The sequence below is a fragment of the Drosophila hydei genome, unplaced genomic scaffold, assembly GCF_003285905.1.
Source record: "Drosophila hydei strain 15085-1641.00,03,60 unplaced genomic scaffold, DhydRS2 tig00008114-arrow-pilon, whole genome shotgun sequence".
Classification (NCBI taxonomy): Eukaryota; Metazoa; Arthropoda; class Insecta; order Diptera; family Drosophilidae; genus Drosophila; species Drosophila hydei.
Window position 1 is genome coordinate 5,156,598 of NW_022045827.1, and position 20,185 is coordinate 5,176,782.

Below are 20,185 nucleotides of genomic sequence, written 5' to 3' on the forward strand. Positions count from 1 at the left end.
TGTTTTCTTACTTAATTAAAAATTTCTTGATTTTTGGCCAAAAGTTTACAGTTTCTTAGATATCAAATATTAATAATATTTAAAATTTTAATATTGTGTTTACTGTCTTGAGACATTTTTAAAATTTTTTAAATTATTTATTTATTACTATTTATTTGATTTATTTTACGATTATACTTAACTACTTCACTATCTACAGCTGTCACTCTTCTGCCCCTCTCTATCTCTCTCGCTCTTTCACCTCAAGCAGCATGGCAACGCCGCCGTGTGTCTGGCAACTCTTACTCTACCAAACTAGCGCTGTGGATCGTTAGCGAAAGATTTTTTCACACACCATATCGATAGCAGCAGCTCACAACTCACATGCAAAGCTGTCACCGCTTTAAAGCTTTCGGCAAAAGCTCAAGCGCGTGTGCTTGATCATTGGATCGACTTCCAAACGACTCATTGGAACTTTTCGAACTTCGAGCGACAAGTTTGCTCGCGCAGCTGCTCAGTCGGTTTTAGTTCTGTTGGAGTAAAGCAGCAACGTTCGCAAGTTGAACGTCGATACAGAAAAGTAAGCACAAAGCAAACAAGTAAAGAAAAAAATGAGAGAAAAAAAAGAAAACAGAAAAAACTAATTTAAATGCAATTCAAATACGTTTCGGCAATTATTTAACAAATGATATAAGGCTTATAACAATATTTCACGCAATTAATGATTAGAAGCGGGAAAAAGTGATAAAAAATGAGAGATACCAAAATGCAATTAGCATGAGTATTAGATAATAAATGCAGCCTGCAAGGCTGACCCAATCACAAAGCACACAAAACAAAACAGCATTAAAAACAAAGCAATACCCAAAGTGCGCACAAAATAATTGAATATGAACTATTTCATTTTGTGAAATGGAAAAATATTTGCCCAGTCAGCTGACCTCACACCCGTGCAACGACGGCCCCCGGGTCTTGTGATCGAAGCGGTTTCCAATTGGAGTTACGCCGCAGTCGCAGCGTAGCTTCACTTTTCCTAAAGAACGAAGGCAACTCCCATAAAATGAAATAGAAGCAGACGGCAAAAATTCAATATGGTGGCTCGACTGTAGCGCACTTGTAGAGCTCAGTCTGCATTTTTCCAGTAGTGCTGTCAGCTGACAGCATGACAGTAGTCTTGTGATCAACGTCAAAAGGCAATTGTCAAAAATTCGAACTCGAATGCGAGAGCCGAAGTTGTGAGCGCTCTCTCTTGCGCTCGCTCTCTCTCTCTCTCCCTCCTTCCCTCTCAATGGAACTCTAACTCTAATTGGTAGATAACACATCTGCCCGCATAGTTTTTTCTTTTCGTAAATCGAAAACGTAGCTGAGAAATACAGCCACAGCTGTATTTATTTTTCGGTTTAATTTTTAATTGGTTTGTCGTCTCAGCAGTTACTCGTGCTCTTCGAAAGTTACAAAGTTATCAATATCGTGGAAGTCGTTTTTCGAACTGCTGCGAAGCTTTGTCACGTGAAATAAAAGCTCTGCAAACTTTTATTCATTAGGAATTTTTTCATTACTAAAAAGTAGCGCTTAAAAGATCTTAAAAAAAAACAATATATTACTTGATAAAAATCCCATAAAAATATGTAAGTGAGATAAATATCAATATCTAGATAATTTTTTTGAGCTAGAATTACAATTTTTTTGGTAGTACGCCTCACATGCGCTCTTTATGTCAGCTGACAGCGATAAGAAAAATTTTTAACACTTATCTTGTATCGTGAGCGAAAAATAATAGTAGTTTTTCATATTTTTAATTTCTCTTGCTTATGCAGTTGTAGAGTCGAAAATAAACCAAAATGTCCAACTTGAAGCGTTTCGATGACGAGGAGCAAGAGTCCAAATATGGACGTGTCTTCGCTGTCTCTGGACCTGGTAAGCATTTCAAAGAAAAATCAAAAAAAAGATAATCATAATATTAAATCAATTTTAAAATGTGCCCTTCAGTCGTCACGGCGGAGTGCATGTCGGGCTCTGCTATGTACGAGCTGGTGCGTGTAGGCTACTATGAGCTGGTGGGAGAGATCATTCGTCTGGAGGGTGACATGGCCACCATTCAGGTGTACGAAGAAACTTCCGGCGTCACAGTCGGTGATCCCGTGCTCCGCACTGGCAAGCCCCTTTCCGTTGAATTGGGTCCCGGTATTATGGGCAGCATCTTTGACGGTATTCAACGTCCATTGAAGGACATTAACGAGCTCACCGAATCCATCTATATACCCAAGGGTGTCAACGTGCCTAGCTTGTCCCGCGTGGCCAGCTGGGAATTCAACCCCTTGAATGTGAAGGTCGGCTCTCACATCACCGGAGGTGATCTTTATGGTCTGGTCCATGAGAACACACTGGTCAAGCATAAGATGATTGTCAACCCACGTGCCAAGGGTACCGTGCGCTACATTGCCCCATCCGGAAACTACAAAGTCGATGATGTTGTATTGGAGACCGAATTCGATGGTGAGATCACGAAGCACACTATGTTGCAAGTGTGGCCCGTGCGTCAGCCCCGTCCCGTCACCGAGAAGCTGCCCGCCAACCATCCCCTGTTGACCGGCCAGCGTGTGCTCGACTCGCTCTTCCCCTGCGTCCAAGGCGGCACCACAGCCATTCCCGGTGCTTTCGGTTGCGGCAAGACTGTGATCTCACAGGTAAGGAAAGAGATTAGCTAGCTTATGGATCATAGCTCACTTTTATAAATTTCACAGGCCCTGTCCAAGTACTCCAACTCCGATGTCATTATCTACGTCGGTTGCGGTGAGCGTGGTAACGAGATGTCTGAAGTATTGCGTGATTTCCCCGAGCTGTCTGTTGAAATCGACGGCGTCACTGAGTCCATCATGAAGCGTACCGCCCTTGTGGCCAACACCTCCAACATGCCTGTCGCTGCTCGTGAAGCTTCCATCTATACTGGTATCACTCTATCTGAATACTTCCGTGATATGGGTTACAATGTGTCCATGATGGCTGATTCCACCTCCCGTTGGGCTGAGGCTCTGCGTGAGATCTCTGGTCGTCTGGCTGAGATGCCTGCCGATTCCGGCTATCCCGCCTATCTGGGTGCCCGTCTCGCCTCCTTCTACGAGCGTGCCGGTCGTGTCAAGTGTTTGGGTAATCCCGAGCGTGAGGGCTCCGTGTCTATTGTAGGCGCTGTCTCGCCACCTGGTGGTGATTTCTCCGATCCCGTTACTTCCGCCACTTTGGGTATTGTCCAGGTGTTCTGGGGTCTCGACAAGAAGCTGGCCCAGCGCAAACATTTCCCCTCCATCAACTGGCTCATTTCGTACTCGAAGTACATGCGTGCCCTGGATGACTTCTATGATAAGAACTTCCCCGAGTTCGTGCCACTGCGTACCAAGGTCAAGGAGATTCTGCAGGAGGAAGAGGATCTCTCTGAAATCGTGCAACTGGTCGGCAAGGCGTCTCTGGCCGAGACCGACAAGATCACCCTGGAAGTGGCCAAGCTGCTGAAGGACGATTTCTTGCAACAGAACTCCTACTCGTCATACGATCGTTTCTGCCCCTTCTACAAGACCGTCGGCATGCTAAAGAACATCATCGACTTCTACGATATGGCTCGTCACTCCGTGGAGTCGACAGCTCAGTCTGAGAACAAGATCACCTGGAACGTTATACGCGAGGCAATGGGCAACATTATGTACCAGTTGTCGTCAATGAAATTCAAGGTGAGTCCAATTAGCACGCGATATTTTAGACCCGAAATGTATATACTAATCAATGTTTTGCTTTGTAGGATCCCGTCAAGGATGGTGAGGCCAAGATCAAGGCTGACTTCGAGCAGCTGCATGAGGATTTGCAGCAGGCCTTCAGGAATCTGGAGGATTAAAGCACGTTGTCCGTACTTTACAAATCTAATCTAATATTGTTATGTAGTTAACTTTTAAAAAAACAATTTGCGTACAGTCCGTACCGAAGTACCGTCAAAAACAACTATTCCGTGCAACAACAAAAGATTCCAAGCGTCCAAAAAACTATTGTTAACATTCCTTTTTGTTAAAAGAAAAAAAAGAACAAAACAAAACAAAACAAATATAGCCAGCGAGATGAAAACATTCCGGCCTGCGGTTGCTTCTTCTTACCCCGCCTCTCGGCCTTCAACAACAACAACAACCACAGCAGCAACAACTAACTAACGTCCTTCTATGTACTTCCATTACCAATACATATAAACACACATACACACGCCAACAAGTCCATACACACACACACACACGCACACATACACACACGCAGATACAAATGCATGCATAGTATTATTGTTTAATGAATGGAAATTCTTTTGTTTATTTGTGAAAAAGTCATGTTTTCTCTTTGTTTGTTTGTTAAACTTATGTAAATATTAAAAGTATGAAATATTAAATGTACGAATAAAGTGCAAACAACAAATACATTTAATGTAATTGAAAGCAGACCTATCTCTCTCACTCTGTCACGCGCTCTCTCTCTCTCTCTCTCTCTCTCTCACTGTCTGGCTGTCGCTTTCAGATTGCATAACGATGTTGACCAAAGTAACTGTGTGTAGCTTTCAGTGGATATGTTGAATATTGACTAACTACGGCTTAAGTTAAGCAGCATAGTATACTCTATAAATATATCAATACGCGGGGTATACTGATATTTTACAGTTTGATAAATACCGGAATATATATTGATGTACTAGACTATCAATCGACTCTAGGCAGATAGACGAACATATAGATGACGCATAACCACTTTGTGAGTTGGGCAACTATAAGTAATTGTTACACATATATTAAATATTTTTAATAATATTTATTAACAAGAAACCCAGCAAAAATATTTCAAAATAGAAATATTTATTTTTATTTTAATGTGTGAACTTCGCTTAAAACTGTAAAGGAAATTTTACATTTCATTACAAATAAATACCTTTACCGTTATTTTCATTCATATCTTGGAGTGAGCTCTGCTACGAGCTATATATCTTATATACAAATAATAGCAATAACATAATTAACCCATTTATATTGTATTTTGAAGTCATAGTTTAATTCTTGAGAACTGCATAGAGAGGCAATATTTAAAAGCGCAAATTATCTTATGACTTTACCGCAGCAGCTACTATAGAGAAGAGCTAAACTGAGAGCACTTGCCCCAAGCTAAGCAGAAAGTTGCAATTGAATTTTGGTTATACTCATGAATGAAAATTTAACGCCCTCTTGTGGGCATGACATATCGAAAATATGCTTTAATTTTTTATAGTTTAACAGTTCAAATACAACAAAGTTACAGTTAACCTGCTCCATTGACTAACCAAAAATGATATATTTAAATATATATGTCACTTGAGGGCATGGCAAGCCGAAAATAGCTTATTTTCCGAGGTTTTTGAGCTATCAGCGCTTAGGCCCTGCCAGAGTATTATGCAGTCGGTAGCGCCCGACTGTGACATTCTTATTTGTTATTTTGCTCACTTTAACCAAGCAGTCAAACATTTTTGTTAAATTCAATTTAAAAAGCGTTCAACATTTCGTTTTCCCATACTCAAAAACATGCAAAAATAGCTAAAAACTTCTTGCAGTTTACGTTATTTTCATAAAATTTCTTGTTTTAATTCGTTTGATTTAATAAATTTCGCAATAGTCTGCTATCTAAAATGGATCTCCGAAAATGTCGCTGTCGTAAGATATTCCCGATTGTTAGGACACTAGAGGAGGGCACAAATACCTCGTTCATCAGCGATATGGTTCCACCGTCGCTGATAGAAATTCAGCAAGAGCCATCCGAACAGAAATCTGAAATACCTAATATTATACATGAGAAAAAGGATCCGAGACCTTCGCTTAAAGTACCTGATGAAGATACCGTACAAAAGGGATGCGTATTCGGGGTGTCCGGTCCGGTGGTCAATGCCGAGAAGATGTCCGGCTCGGCCATGTACGAGCTGGTGCGAGTGGGCCACTACCGACTGGTGGGCGAGATCATACGCTTGGAGGGCGATATGGCCACCATACAGGTGTACGAGGATACCTCGGGCGTCAGTGTCGGCGATCCCGTGTATCAGACCGGCAAGCCGCTATCTGTCGAGCTGGGCCCTGGCATAATGGGCTCCATTTTCGATGGCATTCAGCGACCATTGCGCGACATCAGTGAGCACATGAAGTCCATTTATGTGCCGAAAGGTGTCGATGTCTACAGCCTCTCGCGCTCCTTTGAATACGAGTTCATTCCGGAGAAGAGTATAAATGTGGGCGACCTCATCAGCAGCGGCGACATCTACGGCACCGTCCAGGAGAACAGCATGGTGGAGCATCGTCTAATGCTATCTCCGCGCTTTCTGGGCAAAGTCAACTATATCGCTCCCGCTGGCAACTACAGCTTAGAGGACACGGTCATCGAGACGGAGTACGATGGCAAGGTAACCCAGCACACGATGCTCCAGGTCTGGCCAGTGCGTGAAAATCGCCCGGTCATCGAAAAACTACCTGGCAATCATCCGCTGCTAACTGGGCAACGTGTGCTCGATGCCTTCTTCCCCTGCGTTCAAGGCGGCACCACAGCCATTCCCGGTGCCTTTGGCTGTGGCAAGACTGTGATCTCACAGGTAAGAGATTGACTGGCTCTTGGATCATAGTTGACTTTTATACATTTCACAGGCCCTGTCCAAGTACTCCAACTCGGATGTCATCATCTACGTCGGCTGCGGTGAGCGTGGCAATGAAATGTCCGAGGTATTGCGCGACTTTCCCGAGCTCACCGTCGAGGTTAACGGTGTCAAGGAATCTATAATGAAGCGCACAGCTCTGGTGGCCAACACCTCCAACATGCCCGTGGCAGCCCGGGAAGCCTCCATTTACACTGGCATCACTATATCTGAATACTTCCGTGATATGGGTTACAATGTGGCCATGATGGCCGATTCCACCTCCCGTTGGGCTGAGGCTTTGCGTGAGATCTCTGGCCGTCTGGCTGAGATGCCTGCTGATGCGGGCTATCCCGCCTATCTGGGCGCACGTCTCGCCTCCTTCTATGAGCGAGCCGGCCGCGCCTTGTGCCTGGGCAGTCCCGAGCGCGAGGGTTCCGTGTCCATTGTGGGCGCTGTCTCGCCACCTGGTGGTGATTTCTCCGATCCCGTTACCTCATCAACATTGAGCATTGTCCAGGTGTTCTGGGGTCTCGACAAGAAGCTGGCCCAGCGCAAGCATTTCCCCTCCGTCAATTGGCTGCAGTCGTATTCCAAGTATATACGAGCCCTCGACCAGTACTACGAGGATGAGAGTCCGGAGTTTGTGGACTTGCGTGCAACGGCTAAGCAAATACTGCAGGAAGAGGATGACCTGTCCGAAATTGTTCAGCTGGTGGGCAAAACGTCGCTGAACGAGTCGGACAAGATTACGCTGGAGGTGGCCAAAATGCTGAAGGATGACTTTCTGCAGCAGAACTCGTACAGTCCGTACGACTCCTACTGTCCCTTCTACAAGACGGTGGGCATGCTCAAGAACATGATAACCTTCTACAATCAGGCCATACTAGCGGTCTCAAATACATCTAGCCAAGAGATGCATGTCACATGGGGTCTGATACGAGAGCAATGCAACGAGTTGCTCTACGAATTGGGCACCATGAAGTTCATCGATCCCAAGTTGGGCCAGGAATCCGTGGAGGAGCAATTGGAGAAAACCTACAAAAATGTTCTCAAGACTTTGCAAGATTTGGAAGCCAATGTGTCGTCGTATATATAATGTAAGTTCCTAGACTAGAAATAACATAAATTAAGCTAAATAATTATAACAAAAGACTTTACTTCATTTCAGTATATCTTTAAAATATATTAGAAAATATTTTTAGGTACGTCGCCAAACTCCACTTCAGCTAATTTCAGCTTAAACCGCACTTTGGCTTATTGCATCCTGTAATTGTTTTTTTTTTGTTCGATTTCCACTCAACTCTATTACTCTATTTTTTTTGCATAAAAGTCAGCGTCAGACTCAGAATCAGAGTTAATCCTTTTACCCGTTTGCCATGTTCCTGTTTGGCGTTTTTGCTGGAAATGTTCGATAATTTGCGCAGCGGCATCCAAATGTCGACAAAATTCGTTGATTTATACGAAAAGTTTATTAATGCGCTGCAAGAGCGAGCGCTGCCAGCTGCGCCCACTGCACCCACTGCGCCCCGCCAGCGCACAAAAATTGCAAAGAGAGATCGATTTCGATTCAATTAGTGAAAATTAAATGTAAGTATATGTGTGTGTGTGTGCGCGCTCACACACATGCAACTGTGTGTGTGTGTGTGTGTGTGTTTGTACGTTTGACTTTGCCGATAAGCTGCGCCGCGTTGGGCGTAGGGCGGCTAGGCGTGGCAGGCATTGCGATGATTACATTTCCGCATTCGAGGCTCGGCACCGCAGCCAAGTAACCAAGTCAGCCATAAAATGAGCGCAGCAGAGTGCAGAAGAAGAAGAGCGCAAAAAACGTCGAAGCAAGCCAAAAATCAGTTCAATTGCAAATTGAAAATCCCCTTACAACTTCCGTTTCCGCTAGGCGAGCACAGCGAGAGAGAGAGAGAGAGAGCGAGCGAGCGAGCGAGTGAGTGTGTGGGTGTGTGTGTGTGAGATGGGCCGCTCGGCTGCCATGACAAACGTGGCGTATGAGCAATGCTCACTAATTGGCCGCCGTTCGTTGCCACAGTCTGTGGCACACTAGCCCGCCTCCTGCCAGCCAGTCAGCTACTCCTCTTCTTCTGCTCTTCTTCTTCTTCGTTGCCATTTTGAGTTTAAGCTGTACGCTTGAGCTGAACCTTAATGGACGCAGCTGCAGCATAGAGCTGCCCGCGTGCCTCAGTTGCTCTTCAGGCACGAATCACGCACGACTTCAAGCGCTATATGAAACGTCAGTCGAATCGAACGTATTTCAATATTAGTATTAATATTATATATATATATATTATTATTATATTAAATTTAAATTGTCATATCAGATATCAAGCCTTATCGGACGCACGCATTCGGCACGCGCTCAACACCCGCTGGGAAGCCGCGTCGCTTGGCTGCTGTAACGTTATTGCATAATTTGAAGGGGTTAAGCCATTGAGCTTTAATGCAAAATTTCAATTGAACGTCAAACAGTCAATTCTCTTTAGCGCCGATAATCGTAAAAGGATAATGGCGCTAAAAGCGCATAAAAAGGCGCCGAGCCAGCTTCAGACATAGCCGTGCCAAGGACCTGCTGCGCACCCTAGTGCTGCTTGCATCTGTATTTGTATGAGTGTGCATGTGTGTGTGAGCGAGTGTGCGTGTGTTGGACGCTGCTCGGCAGAAGTGTGCACTCAATTAAGGGATTTTTCGGGCGCAGGCTAACGGCCGTTGATGCTAGCTGCTAGATAAACCTAAAGCTGTGCAAACCTCCGACAATTTCCTTACACAAGCACACACAGACACACACACACACACACACACACACATACAACGAATGGTAAAGCAGCAATAAGCAGAAAAAAAATAAAGAAATTTCATCATAATATGAAAAAGTAAACAAACTGAAGCAAAAACAAATTTAATTCTTTGGTCTCGCTGATGTCTGCTGAGTGGATCAACATGATTTAAAGAAATGTAAGTCTACGATTTAGATGTGAAATGTGACTAGATAATTTAAAGAGAGGAGGAAGTGTAGAGAGGAGCGAAGAGAGAAGAGGCAAGAGTAAAGAGTGAACAGAGAAAAGTGAAGAGGAAGAAAGTTAAGAGAGAAGCCAAAAGTAAGAAGACAAAATGGAGATAAGTAAGATAGAAGAGTGGAGTGAGAGGGCAGAGTGAGAAGACTGGAGAGAGAAGAGAAAGGAGAGAAGAGAGAAGTGCGAAGTGAGAAGTGGAAAATTGGGAAGAGGAGTGAGAAGGGAGAAGTAAGAATATAGAAGTGAGAAGAGAGAAGTAAGAATATATAAGTAAGAAGTGGGAAGAGAAGCGAGAAGATAGAAGTGAGAAATGCGAAATGAGAAAAGACAAGAGAGAAGTAAAAAGTGAGAAGTGAGAAGAGAGAAGAGAGAAGAGAGATGCCAGAAGTGAGAAGGGAGAAGCCAGAAGTGAGAAGGGAGAAGTGAGAAGAGAGAAGTAAGAATTTAGAAGTGAGAAGTGGGAAGAGAAGCAAGAAATGAGAAGAGAGAAGTAAAAAGTGAGAAGAGAGAAGAGAGATGCCAGAAGTGAAAAGGGAAAAGTGGGAAGTGGAAGAGAAGTGAGAAGAGAGAAGTAAGAATTTAGAAGTGAGAAGTGGGGAGAGAAGGGAGAAGTGAGAAGTGAGAAGTGAAATGTGAGAAGAGACAAGAAAAAATAGGTGGCAGAAGAGATATGAGAAATCAGAGAAGTGCACAGAGAAATGTAAAGAGTGAAATCTGAAGAGTTAAGAGAGAATAGAGAAAAAAAAACCCACAGACAGAGAAAGAAGATAGCAGGACGAAGAAAGAAGAGAAAGAGTACGCAAAAAACAGTAAAGGAGAGAAGGAAAGAATAAAAAAAGAATAGAGAAACTAAAGAAGAAAAGAGTGAAGAAGTAAGAGTTAACTCCTTAGAGTTCAAATATATATAAATATAGTTTGGCGTACTCTCCTCCACTATCTCTCTGCTTTACTGTAATCCGCCTTTCTATGCGATTCACACAAACTAAAAACTAGCTTAAACCCTTTCATAAATAAGCAAGCAAAGTACTTTACGCTTTTCCTGTGTACACTTAGGCTTTCTCTATATACTCACACACATATGCATATATCCTTACACATATATAGCTGAAATATAGTGAAAATAAAAAATAACTGTTAACATTATTCATAGTTTACGCATGATATAAATGAAATGCTTTTAACTGTATGCCCAAGCAACGATGCGGCTCTTTGGCTTCCGCTTCTGCTTCTGCTTGTTGTTGTTGTTGTTGTTGTTATTGTTATTGTTGTCAAATGGCCAAAAAGAGGATATCATAAGCAGATGGCAAGTCCTTTAACTGGGGTGTTAGCGTCTTTAGCGACTGGGTTTTTGGTGACGGCAACTTAATTTGCAACTTATACGCAAAATCCTTTTGATTCTGTTATTTTTTGAAACAGGCGAGAGTCCTGTGTGCTGCTCTTGCTGTTGCTTTTGTTATGCTTGATGACGATATGTCCTTTTGCGCAGATTTACAACGCCTGCAGTTATTTGCCAAAGTTAAGCGAACCTTTTTGTTTTTTTTTTTGTGCTTTTCTCGTTTTGTTTTGGGCTTTGCTTGGGCTGCTTAGTTCTGCATGCCAAAAGGGTCCTGTCGCTCATTGTCCTTTTTAGCCGCTGCGGCTGTTGTTGTTGTTGTTTGATATGCTTCTGATTAAGGGAATTTAAATTAAGCCTATGCAAATGCGCCGCTGGCTGTTTTTTGGCTGCTGTCCTTTGGTATTGTTGCTGCAGCGCGTGTATCCTATTTCAAGTACTTGCCACACGCACACACACACACACACACCTCCCTTCGCTCGGCCCGCCGCTGTTGCAGTGCCCAAAAACTTGCCACGCCCCTCCATATATGTCATGCAAAAGTTTAACCATAAAAAATTTGCCAACTGGCAGCTCACAGCAGCCGTAGACAATTGGCCTATCGCTCCTTCATTCACTGAAGTTCTCGCTGACAAAGTCCTTGCCACGCAGATAATGAAATTGTTGTGCGAAGCGAAAAAAAAAAAAAAGAAAAAGCCGCAGCAACGTAGCGGAAGAGCGAAAAGTTTCGCTCTGTTCATCAGGCAAGGCAAACATTTTAAATACAAAAGGATATGCGTGGGCAGACGGCAAATCCTCCCGGCACAGCTCGAGCTCGATCCTTGGTCTACGCCAGCCGCAATGACATTGACGAAACGCTTGAAATTTACTGCGTTCCATTTGCGTTTCACCCAGGACCAAGACAGACTCCTGGCCCATGTTTCACTTGGTTTTTTTTTTTAATTCTTAACGTATTTCAAGAGAGTATAAACACTTTGGTATGAACTATGTGACGAAGTGCAGAAGTGAACTCCTAACTCTTATAATATGAGCATTCTTAAGAGATATGTTCATATTGATATCTTATATTAATTGCTGTGATTAGATTCAATATATCGAGAAGCGGTTAAAAGCTATTTTCTTATATAAACAACATTTTTGTTTGTTATGATGTTCATATTGTTCTTCTACTCAGCAGCCTTCATATTTACTCTCTTATATCCTGAATATACTAAAAATGAGAAATCACTGCTTTGCTCAAAATATCTTTGTCAGACTTGCTAATTAAGAGTCTTTCGTTTGGCAAACTACAAAATTATATAAGCACTGAAATACTTTATCTTTGAGTCGATGGCAAGTCAAAGTTAATTTATTTCTTCTACTCCCAACTTTCAACATGTCTCTAATGCAGCATCATATTCCATATAGCTTCTGTATCTTATGGAAAATGCTCGTATAGTCACAAATATTCTTAATATTCTTTTTTCCCCCTATATCATATGGCTACTGTATCATATGGCAGCCTTAACATAGAGCTACAATATCATATGGTTCCTTATCATATGTGATTGCTGTATCTTATACATCTCTAACTACTACTTATATTACGACTTCTACTACTAATATTACTCACAGCTAAAATGTGAGATGACCCTATATTTCTATCTCTATATCTATATCTTCTTTTGCATATTGTTCATATATCATATTTGCCAGCTCTATCTCATAATTCTCTGATAATCGAATACTACTGGTATGACTCTATATCTCCATATTGCTCTTTTACATATTGTTCATATGTCTATCTTATATTATACTTATATATACTTATACTAGTCCTACTAGTCACTATGTTCATTTTCATATTGTTCATATATCATATGCTTTATCTTATAGCTGCTATATTCTAAAATATCATAAGATTCTTATATGATCTCTTATACTACTTTTACTGCAACTTTATCATATCATATATGTATATCTCTATCTCATATTGTTCATAAAGCAGTCACATTATCTTATAATTCTCTTATACTACTTATACTCGCCTACTACTAATAATATATCAAAGTGCAGCAATAGGCAATATATAATATTGTTCATATATCATATATGAGTGAAATTTATCTTATAGCTGCTATATTCTACAATATGTTAAGACTCTTATATGATCTCTTATACTGCTACTACTACTATATTATCACATAATATGGTTCCATATAAAATATTGTACTGCATCATATATATTAGCTACTAAAGTCTACTAAATTCTTTTTCATTTCGTTTTTCTCCAGTGTCACATAACTCTTATATGATCTCTTATACTCAAGTTACTATATAACATAGTTACTATTTAGACTTATATATTTTTATTTTTATTTTCATCCAATTTCTCATGGCTCCTCCAGTCACAATCATCCTCAAGTGCAGCTATCTTATAAAACTGTTTGAAGTTAAATTTCTATGGATTCCCTAGTGTATTCAGGGTTCATTGTGTCGCATTGTGTTTTATTTTTGCTTTGCGGTTTGCTGCTGCCTCGACTACAGTGTCGCCCAGTCTCTGGCATTGTTGTGTTTACTTATCCCTGTCGAAAAATTGCCGAAAACTTGGGGCTTGGATTTTGCTGGGTGGCAGCAGCAACTCCCAGCAACGGCAGCAGCAGCAGCAGTCATTGCATTTAGTCAAAAGTGATTGAAAAGGCATTTTGTTATAATGCCAACTTAATGACAACGAAATTACAGCAAAAGCCACGCCACGCCACGCCAACCAGCATCAGCAGCACCAGCAATAACGACAGCATCAGCAGCAGCAGCAGCAGCCCACGCGACTTGCCAGCTAAATGAGTTTGAAATACTTTGAGACAAGCCAAAGTTGTTTCGACAACGCACATCAACACAATATATAAAAGCAAAAAGATACATAGATAGATGTATATATAGAAAATATATATAAAAATATGCAAATGCGAAAACAAAATTTCGATTCATAGCTATTTTTAAGGTTTAAGTAACCTACTTTAAGATACGCCCACGGGCGACTTAATGGATGAGAGGCAGCTCCAAAGCTGTAAGATAGCAATTAGCAAAATATGCTATTTCCAGCTGGCGACAAATTGTAAGTCCTTAAGCTCAATTTGGCTGGAAGGAATTGAGAGAGAGTCCTTATGTATGGAATAATCATATGAAAATAACATTTTTGAGAAAGAAGCGTAAGATAAGCTGGCACAAATAAGAGAAGAGGTAGAAGAGGGAGAAGAGAAACCTATTATAAAAAAGCAAATCTCATAAGAGAGAAACTTATGATAAGCCTGATACAGTGATAAGAAGCGTACAATAAGTTGGCAGAAAAAAGAGAGAAAAACTTTTGATTGACATGCTCAAATCAATCAGAAAGAATCTTTCAATAAGCAAATTATGTCAGAGAGAAATTTCTGATAAACATAAGCAAATCACACAAGATAGAAACTTATGAGGGAGAGAAACGTAATAGAATTAAATCATATCAGAAAGAAGCTTCAGATAAACATAAGCAAATCACACAAGAGAGAAACTTATGATAAGCCTGATACAGTGATAAGAAGCGTTGGAAGAAAAAAAGAGAGGAAAGCTTTTGATTGACATGCTCAAATCAATCAGAAAGAATCTTTCAATAAGCAAATTATGTCACAGAGAAATTTCTGATAAATATAAGCAAATCACACAAGAGAGAAACTTATAAGGGAGAGAAACGTAATAGAATTAAATCATATCAGAAAGAAGCTTCTGATAAACACATAAGAGAGAAACTTATGAAACAAACGTAAGAGAATATTTCGATAAGCATACACAACTTATGATAAACATAAGTTAAGTACAGCAGAGAGAAACTTCTGATAAGCTCACATACTTTACAGAAGACTACAATTTTTGTGAACATGACTAACTTATGTAAGAGAGAATCTTGCGAGTGGAGAATCTGCTGATCAGCAAATTGCTAGAGATTGAAACTTTGGATAAGTTAGTTAAGGATCACAAAACTTGTGATAAGTATGTATGAGAAACTTGTTCAAAAAGCATAGGCCGGAAATCAGCTCAAAAGGGAGAGAAACTATCTGTACTAGACAGAGAACTTTCGTACCTACGCCAGCAAACGCTAAGCAGCTCTAAGTCGCAGACAAAAACAGTTTATGATACAAAGAGTGAAGAGAGATATCGAAGCTTATAATCATCACATGAGTAAGAATCTTATGATAAGCAGTTGCAAATTACAAGACAAAGTACGTTGCAAAGAGAAAAAAACTTATGGAAAAGTTAAGTTGAAAAGAAGAAGAGAGCAACTCTTAATAAATATATATTTCATAATCGATTTTCGTGTTTTCACGCTAAAACTTCAATTAATTTACATTTTGATAGCTGCTTTAATGGAAAACTTTTATCTAGATTATAAAAGGCGCTTAAATCGAATTGTTAATCGTTTATCTAGCAGCTGCTTTGCACGCTCTAAAGACGCCAACAGCTAAAGTAAAGTAAAGAGCCATAAAGTAGATTAAATGTGGAATATCCAAAGCTGAATACCCCTTGTAAATGTGGCCTTTCACATAAATGAATGTAAACTGATAACCTAAATTTGTTGCAGACACCCACTTAATAGAGATATCTTAGAGAAGCGTTGTTTATCCACTCAACTGCTGTAATATGGAGCCAACTCAGCTGTGCGACAGATTTTGCATTTCAAGTCCAATATTACGGCCAATGTGTCTGCAAAATTGTTTCAATTATTTACATTAAATAAAAATGCAGCAGAGTATTTCGTTGCACAAAGAAGCAACAAGAGCAACAACAACCACAGCCGAGGCAGGACGCCAGCAACTGCGCTCAGTGCACGTAGCCGAAAAGTATGCTATTGAAATAGTTATGCATCGCTCGTTCACTCGTTTGCTTTGTTTGCCACACACAGTTGGGTGTGTGTGTGCGTGTGTGCTTGAGTGTGTGCGGCTGATTAAGCATTTGACATACATATTTCCTAACAGCGCCTGCGAGTTCAAAGCGTATTAGACATGCAAAAACAACTCGTGCCAACACCAGCTCTCTCTCTCGCTGTCTCGCTCTCTCCCGTTTGCTGTCTCTGTCGCTCTTTGGCAATGTCTGCTCGTTGTCTGTGTCGCATTTTCCTATTAGCAGCCAGTCGAGCAACAATTCGCAACAAAATATGCAAATGCAGCCAAGCGTATGAGCTATAGCCCCCCCTTCTACTTCCCCGTCTCTCTTTCGTATACATACAAAGTTAGAGAGAGCGAGAGAGCGAATGACAGCTCTCTTTCCATTTGCCGCATTGTTTTTCTGTCTGTTTGCTGTTGCCGCCTGAATGATTCGTAGCTGAGCATTTGCCAGCCAAATTTGCAGCACGTGCTTAAAACTTTTTTTTTCTCTTCTTTTGGTCTAAACTCGTTTCACCCTTATCCTTAGCTTTATCCTTATCTCGCCTGGTTCAGTCCGGGGAACTAACTTTCAGCATCAAACTGAATGCCCGAGTGTGTGGCAAGTTTTTGCTCATTCCATTCAACTAACAAGAGAAATGTTATGTTGTCTTTTAATTGAATTCTGGAGACCGCATAACTGAAATCGCAAAGCCAGCCAAATCTTGACCAAAACTCAGATCCAGACCGCAGACAATCGCCATTTGCCATTCGACAGCCAATAAAAATGTTGTAAAAATCGCCAAAACGTAATTTGAACAAGTTAACACAAATTGTTGCCAACTAACTGAATCTTAGATACTCTATCATTTTTTCTAGCCTATACTAAAACTTGATAATCATCGATTTGCTATAAATAGTTGAGAAATCTGATTGAAGACGACTTTCGTTTTCTTATTATTAGATCTATTTCTTAAAGCAGAGGTTTGAAACAGTTATGCCTAGATCTTTATTTAATATGACTGGATTTTCCTTTATGTATATCTATAATCAAAAATCTTTAATAATAATTTCCTATATATATAATACAAAATTAGTACCCAAATAAATTTCTAAAAATAAAATCAAGACGAAATGTTTTTGGAAACAATTTTAGTATATCTATTAGTATATCTATAAATATATATCTATAAGATATCTATAAAAAAAATAATTATTTATGATGATTTCTTTTACCTTAACCTATGTTTTTCCCCTCTAGTAAGTTCCAGAGAAATTCTAAAACAAGCTTTTGGCATATATAGAAAAAAAAATTTGATTGAGAACAATTTTTCGTAATGAACTATTTGAAAAAAAAAATTTATTTAAAAAAAAATTTTTGATTGAGAACAATTTTTCATAATGAACTATTTGAAAAAAAAAAATTATTTTGCAAATTACTGAAATTCTTGCAAGAATTGAATATGCAAAGCTTTCAAAGACTTGAAAAAAAAAAATGCTGAAAAAATTAATGATAATTTTTTATGCAGACCAAACTTATATTTTTTTGATAATCAGCTTAAAGGTTATTATTTTTCTATTTAATGTGAACGTTTTTCACCCATGTTCCACCCGTAGGGGTGATTACATATACATATTTATGCATGAAACTTATTAAGCCCAAAATGAATATTCAATTAATAATTGTAAATTCTGGCATGAAAAAAACTCTCTTATAGAAAGAGCCTTAAGCGGATTAGGCTAGATGCGTGCATAGCCAATAGAGTACGCAGTCCGCGGTCCGCTGTGCCATGTCCGATTGTCGGTTGCAAACTGTATGACAAAGTTATAATGCTCTGCGAGAGTGGGCCAGTGGCTCGTGAGTGAGCAGCAGATTACAAGAGATTGCCAGCTGACGATAAGAGGGCAGAGGTCAGGTCGCCAGCGCAGGTCGGTGCGCTGGGCAAGGAATCCGGAACCCGCATTCAGCAGAGGCAACAGCAACAGCAACAGCAACATGCTCCTTGCCCAATTAGTTAGCGCATTAAACTGGGGATCTCTGCAGCGGGCCAAGGAATTTATTGTGTTAGCCGGCCGAGTTGTGTTAGTGTTAGACGCTTATCGCTGCAACCAGGCACAGGATTCGACTCAACTCGTAATTGACTTGTTGCCAAGTAATCGTTGCCTGTTAACTGCTGTTGTCAGGGGATTATCTACAGTTCAGTTGAAATCGACTTGGCTTGCTCAGAAACCCAGCTCACAGCATCTGCTGGTCGCCTATCACAGCTATCAGTGCGCAGCACACGCTGAAGTTAGCAGCAGGAGCTGGAGCTGAGGCTGAGGCTGAGGCTGAAGCTGAAGCTGAAAGTCCAAGTTCAATGAAGTGAATGAAAAGTGAAAAACAATAAACATGCTTAGCACACATTTTTACTCCTGCTGGGCCTTCAATTCAAGAGCTTTGTTTTTGCTATCCCAAGCCAGTTGCTTGTTGCTCGTTGCTGCGTCTCTCGAGCAGCGTAGCCAGCTAATTGGTTTTTGCATGGCCCAAGTAACGTTACAGCCAATTCACCTGGTCCGCCCCCAAATGCTAGCTGCTACCTGCCTTTGCTCCTCGCTTCACCTATACGTTAACTGCTGTGGCTTTGGCTCGGCGCCCGGAAGCATGCAATAAGCGGTGTCCGCAGCAATCAACGTGCTATCCCTGCTCCTACTCCACCTGTCCCTTGCCCCTTGTGGGCTGCCCATTTTGAAGCATAGCCATAAATGTTACATTTGGCTTTTAGCGAACGTCGGATGCATGTGGATGGCTGGGCGGCGTTGGTGGCGTATATGACTTGGGTTGCCTTGGCTGAGGCGAACCGAACAATTTGGTTTGGCTTTTCTAAAAGTCAACGCCGTGGGGATTACGCAGCCGACTCAGCACAGCTTATGACAAGCCGTGTGCCTCGCCCTCAACCACACACAAACGCAGCTGTGCTGGGCACTGAGCGGCTGCTATCGTGTTTGTATACCCTGTAACCAAAAATAATAATCATTAGGAAAAGTGTGAAAAAGCTGTGAAAATGCCACAGACCAAAGCATTGTTGGCCAATTGCAGCAAACTGTTGCGGTCAACTCATTAAGCGCTATCAACAAATACTTATCCAATTTATGTAATTTTTTAAACTTTTTTATTTTTGCTTAAAATTTAGGCATAGACTTAACTACTAGTTAACTAATTGTCAAGTTTTTAGCTTGGCATGTTAAAGAAATCTAATTATTATATTTTATATTATTTATATTTTTTATTGAGCACTCATATTAGTTAAACCTTTATTATTATTATTATTATTTATTATTTAACTTTAAGATATATCTAAAATCCGTGCTTATATTCTTAGTTAAATATCCAATAAAAAATCTTAAAGTCTTCCCTACTTGATTGCAATTAATAGCTAAATAAATGAGTCTGTCCTGTCGCCTTTGTAACTGTTGTGGTTTGGTTAGTTTGTAGTTAAAATACACCTTTACACGCACGCATACAGCTGCATGCTGACAGCCTTTCGCTTTCGCATAGTCAATGCGCTTTTAAGCGCGCTAATTAAAAATGTGGCAACTGCACACGATGTGCCTTTGGTTTGTCTTGCAAGATGAAAGAGCGCTGCCAGACTACCCCGCCCGCCGTCTCTCTCCCACTCCCTCTCACACTCTGCTCTCTCCGTCTCCTTCCCGCTCATTGCATGTCATTTATCCATAATAGCGTTGCCATCACGTTTTCTATTGCGCGCACTTGCCAAGCGTTGCGTTGAGGCAGCGTAATTAACGCCATCACTTTTGGCATTGGCTGCAACTTAGAAGCAGCTGGCAAGGCCTTAACGGATTCCTCCTCTCCCTCTCTCTTACGCTCACTCACACTCTCTCGCTTGGTGGCTTTGTCGCTGACTGTGCTTGAGTCGTTGAGCTTTTTTTGTTCGGTTTTCTTTTACGCTTTACTTATATTTAGACTTATACTTTCTTCTTCTTCTTCTTTTTTTCTTTCTTATATTGCATATTTATTAAAATGCAGCTCGAGAGAAGCTGCTGCGTCAAGAGCTAAAATGTAATAACTCTTGTTGTGGCCACGCCCAATCCGTTGATGCTACGCTTTGTGCTGCTGCCGTTGATGCTTCTCCACCAAGTCCTCTTTCCACCTTGCTGGCTGCGCATTTGTTAAGCTGCTTTTGAACGCAGGTGTTGCTATTGTTGGCTTAACGCTTCTACGCGTTATTGTGGCGCACATTTTTTAGCCAAGGATTTGCAGCAGGCAAGTCCGAGCTGCTTATTAATTCAAAATTGAGCGCGGCTAATAAGCTTAAAG

General features: G+C 40.9%; 2 protein-coding genes across 2 annotated transcripts; both read left to right on the forward strand.

Annotated features, from left to right (window-relative positions):
• Positions 1-469: 469 nt before the first annotated feature.
• Positions 470-4,066, forward strand: LOC111592899 (V-type proton ATPase catalytic subunit A). The gene is made up of 5 exons (XM_023305345.2): positions 470-559; positions 1,797-1,896; positions 1,969-2,666; positions 2,724-3,701; positions 3,770-4,066. Exons 2-5 carry the CDS (start codon positions 1,821-1,823, stop codon positions 3,860-3,862), a joined length of 1,845 nt encoding a protein of 614 aa, XP_023161113.1. The 5' UTR covers positions 470-559; positions 1,797-1,820; the 3' UTR covers positions 3,863-4,066.
• Positions 4,067-5,512: 1,446 nt separating this feature from the next.
• Positions 5,513-7,782, forward strand: LOC111592909 (V-type proton ATPase catalytic subunit A-like). The gene is made up of 2 exons (XM_023305358.2): positions 5,513-6,601; positions 6,654-7,782. Exons 1-2 carry the CDS (start codon positions 5,654-5,656, stop codon positions 7,737-7,739), a joined length of 2,034 nt encoding a protein of 677 aa, XP_023161126.2. The 5' UTR covers positions 5,513-5,653; the 3' UTR covers positions 7,740-7,782.
• Positions 7,783-20,185: the final 12,403 nt, after the last annotated feature.

Excerpts from the sequence above, each read along its gene's own strand:
- LOC111592899 (XM_023305345.2), top strand. The coding sequence starts at position 1,821 with ATGTCCAACTTGAAGCGTTTCGATGACGAGGAGCAAGAGTCCAAATAT. Across the intron at positions 1,897-1,968 it reads CTTCGCTGTCTCTGGACCTG|TCGTCACGGCGGAGTGCATG; the intron begins GTAAGCATTTCA and ends TGTGCCCTTCAG. Across the intron at positions 3,702-3,769 it reads TGTCGTCAATGAAATTCAAG|GATCCCGTCAAGGATGGTGA; the intron begins GTGAGTCCAATT and ends TTTGCTTTGTAG.
- LOC111592909 (XM_023305358.2), top strand. The coding sequence starts at position 5,654 with ATGGATCTCCGAAAATGTCGCTGTCGTAAGATATTCCCGATTGTTAGG. Across the intron at positions 6,602-6,653 it reads GCAAGACTGTGATCTCACAG|GCCCTGTCCAAGTACTCCAA; the intron begins GTAAGAGATTGA and ends TACATTTCACAG.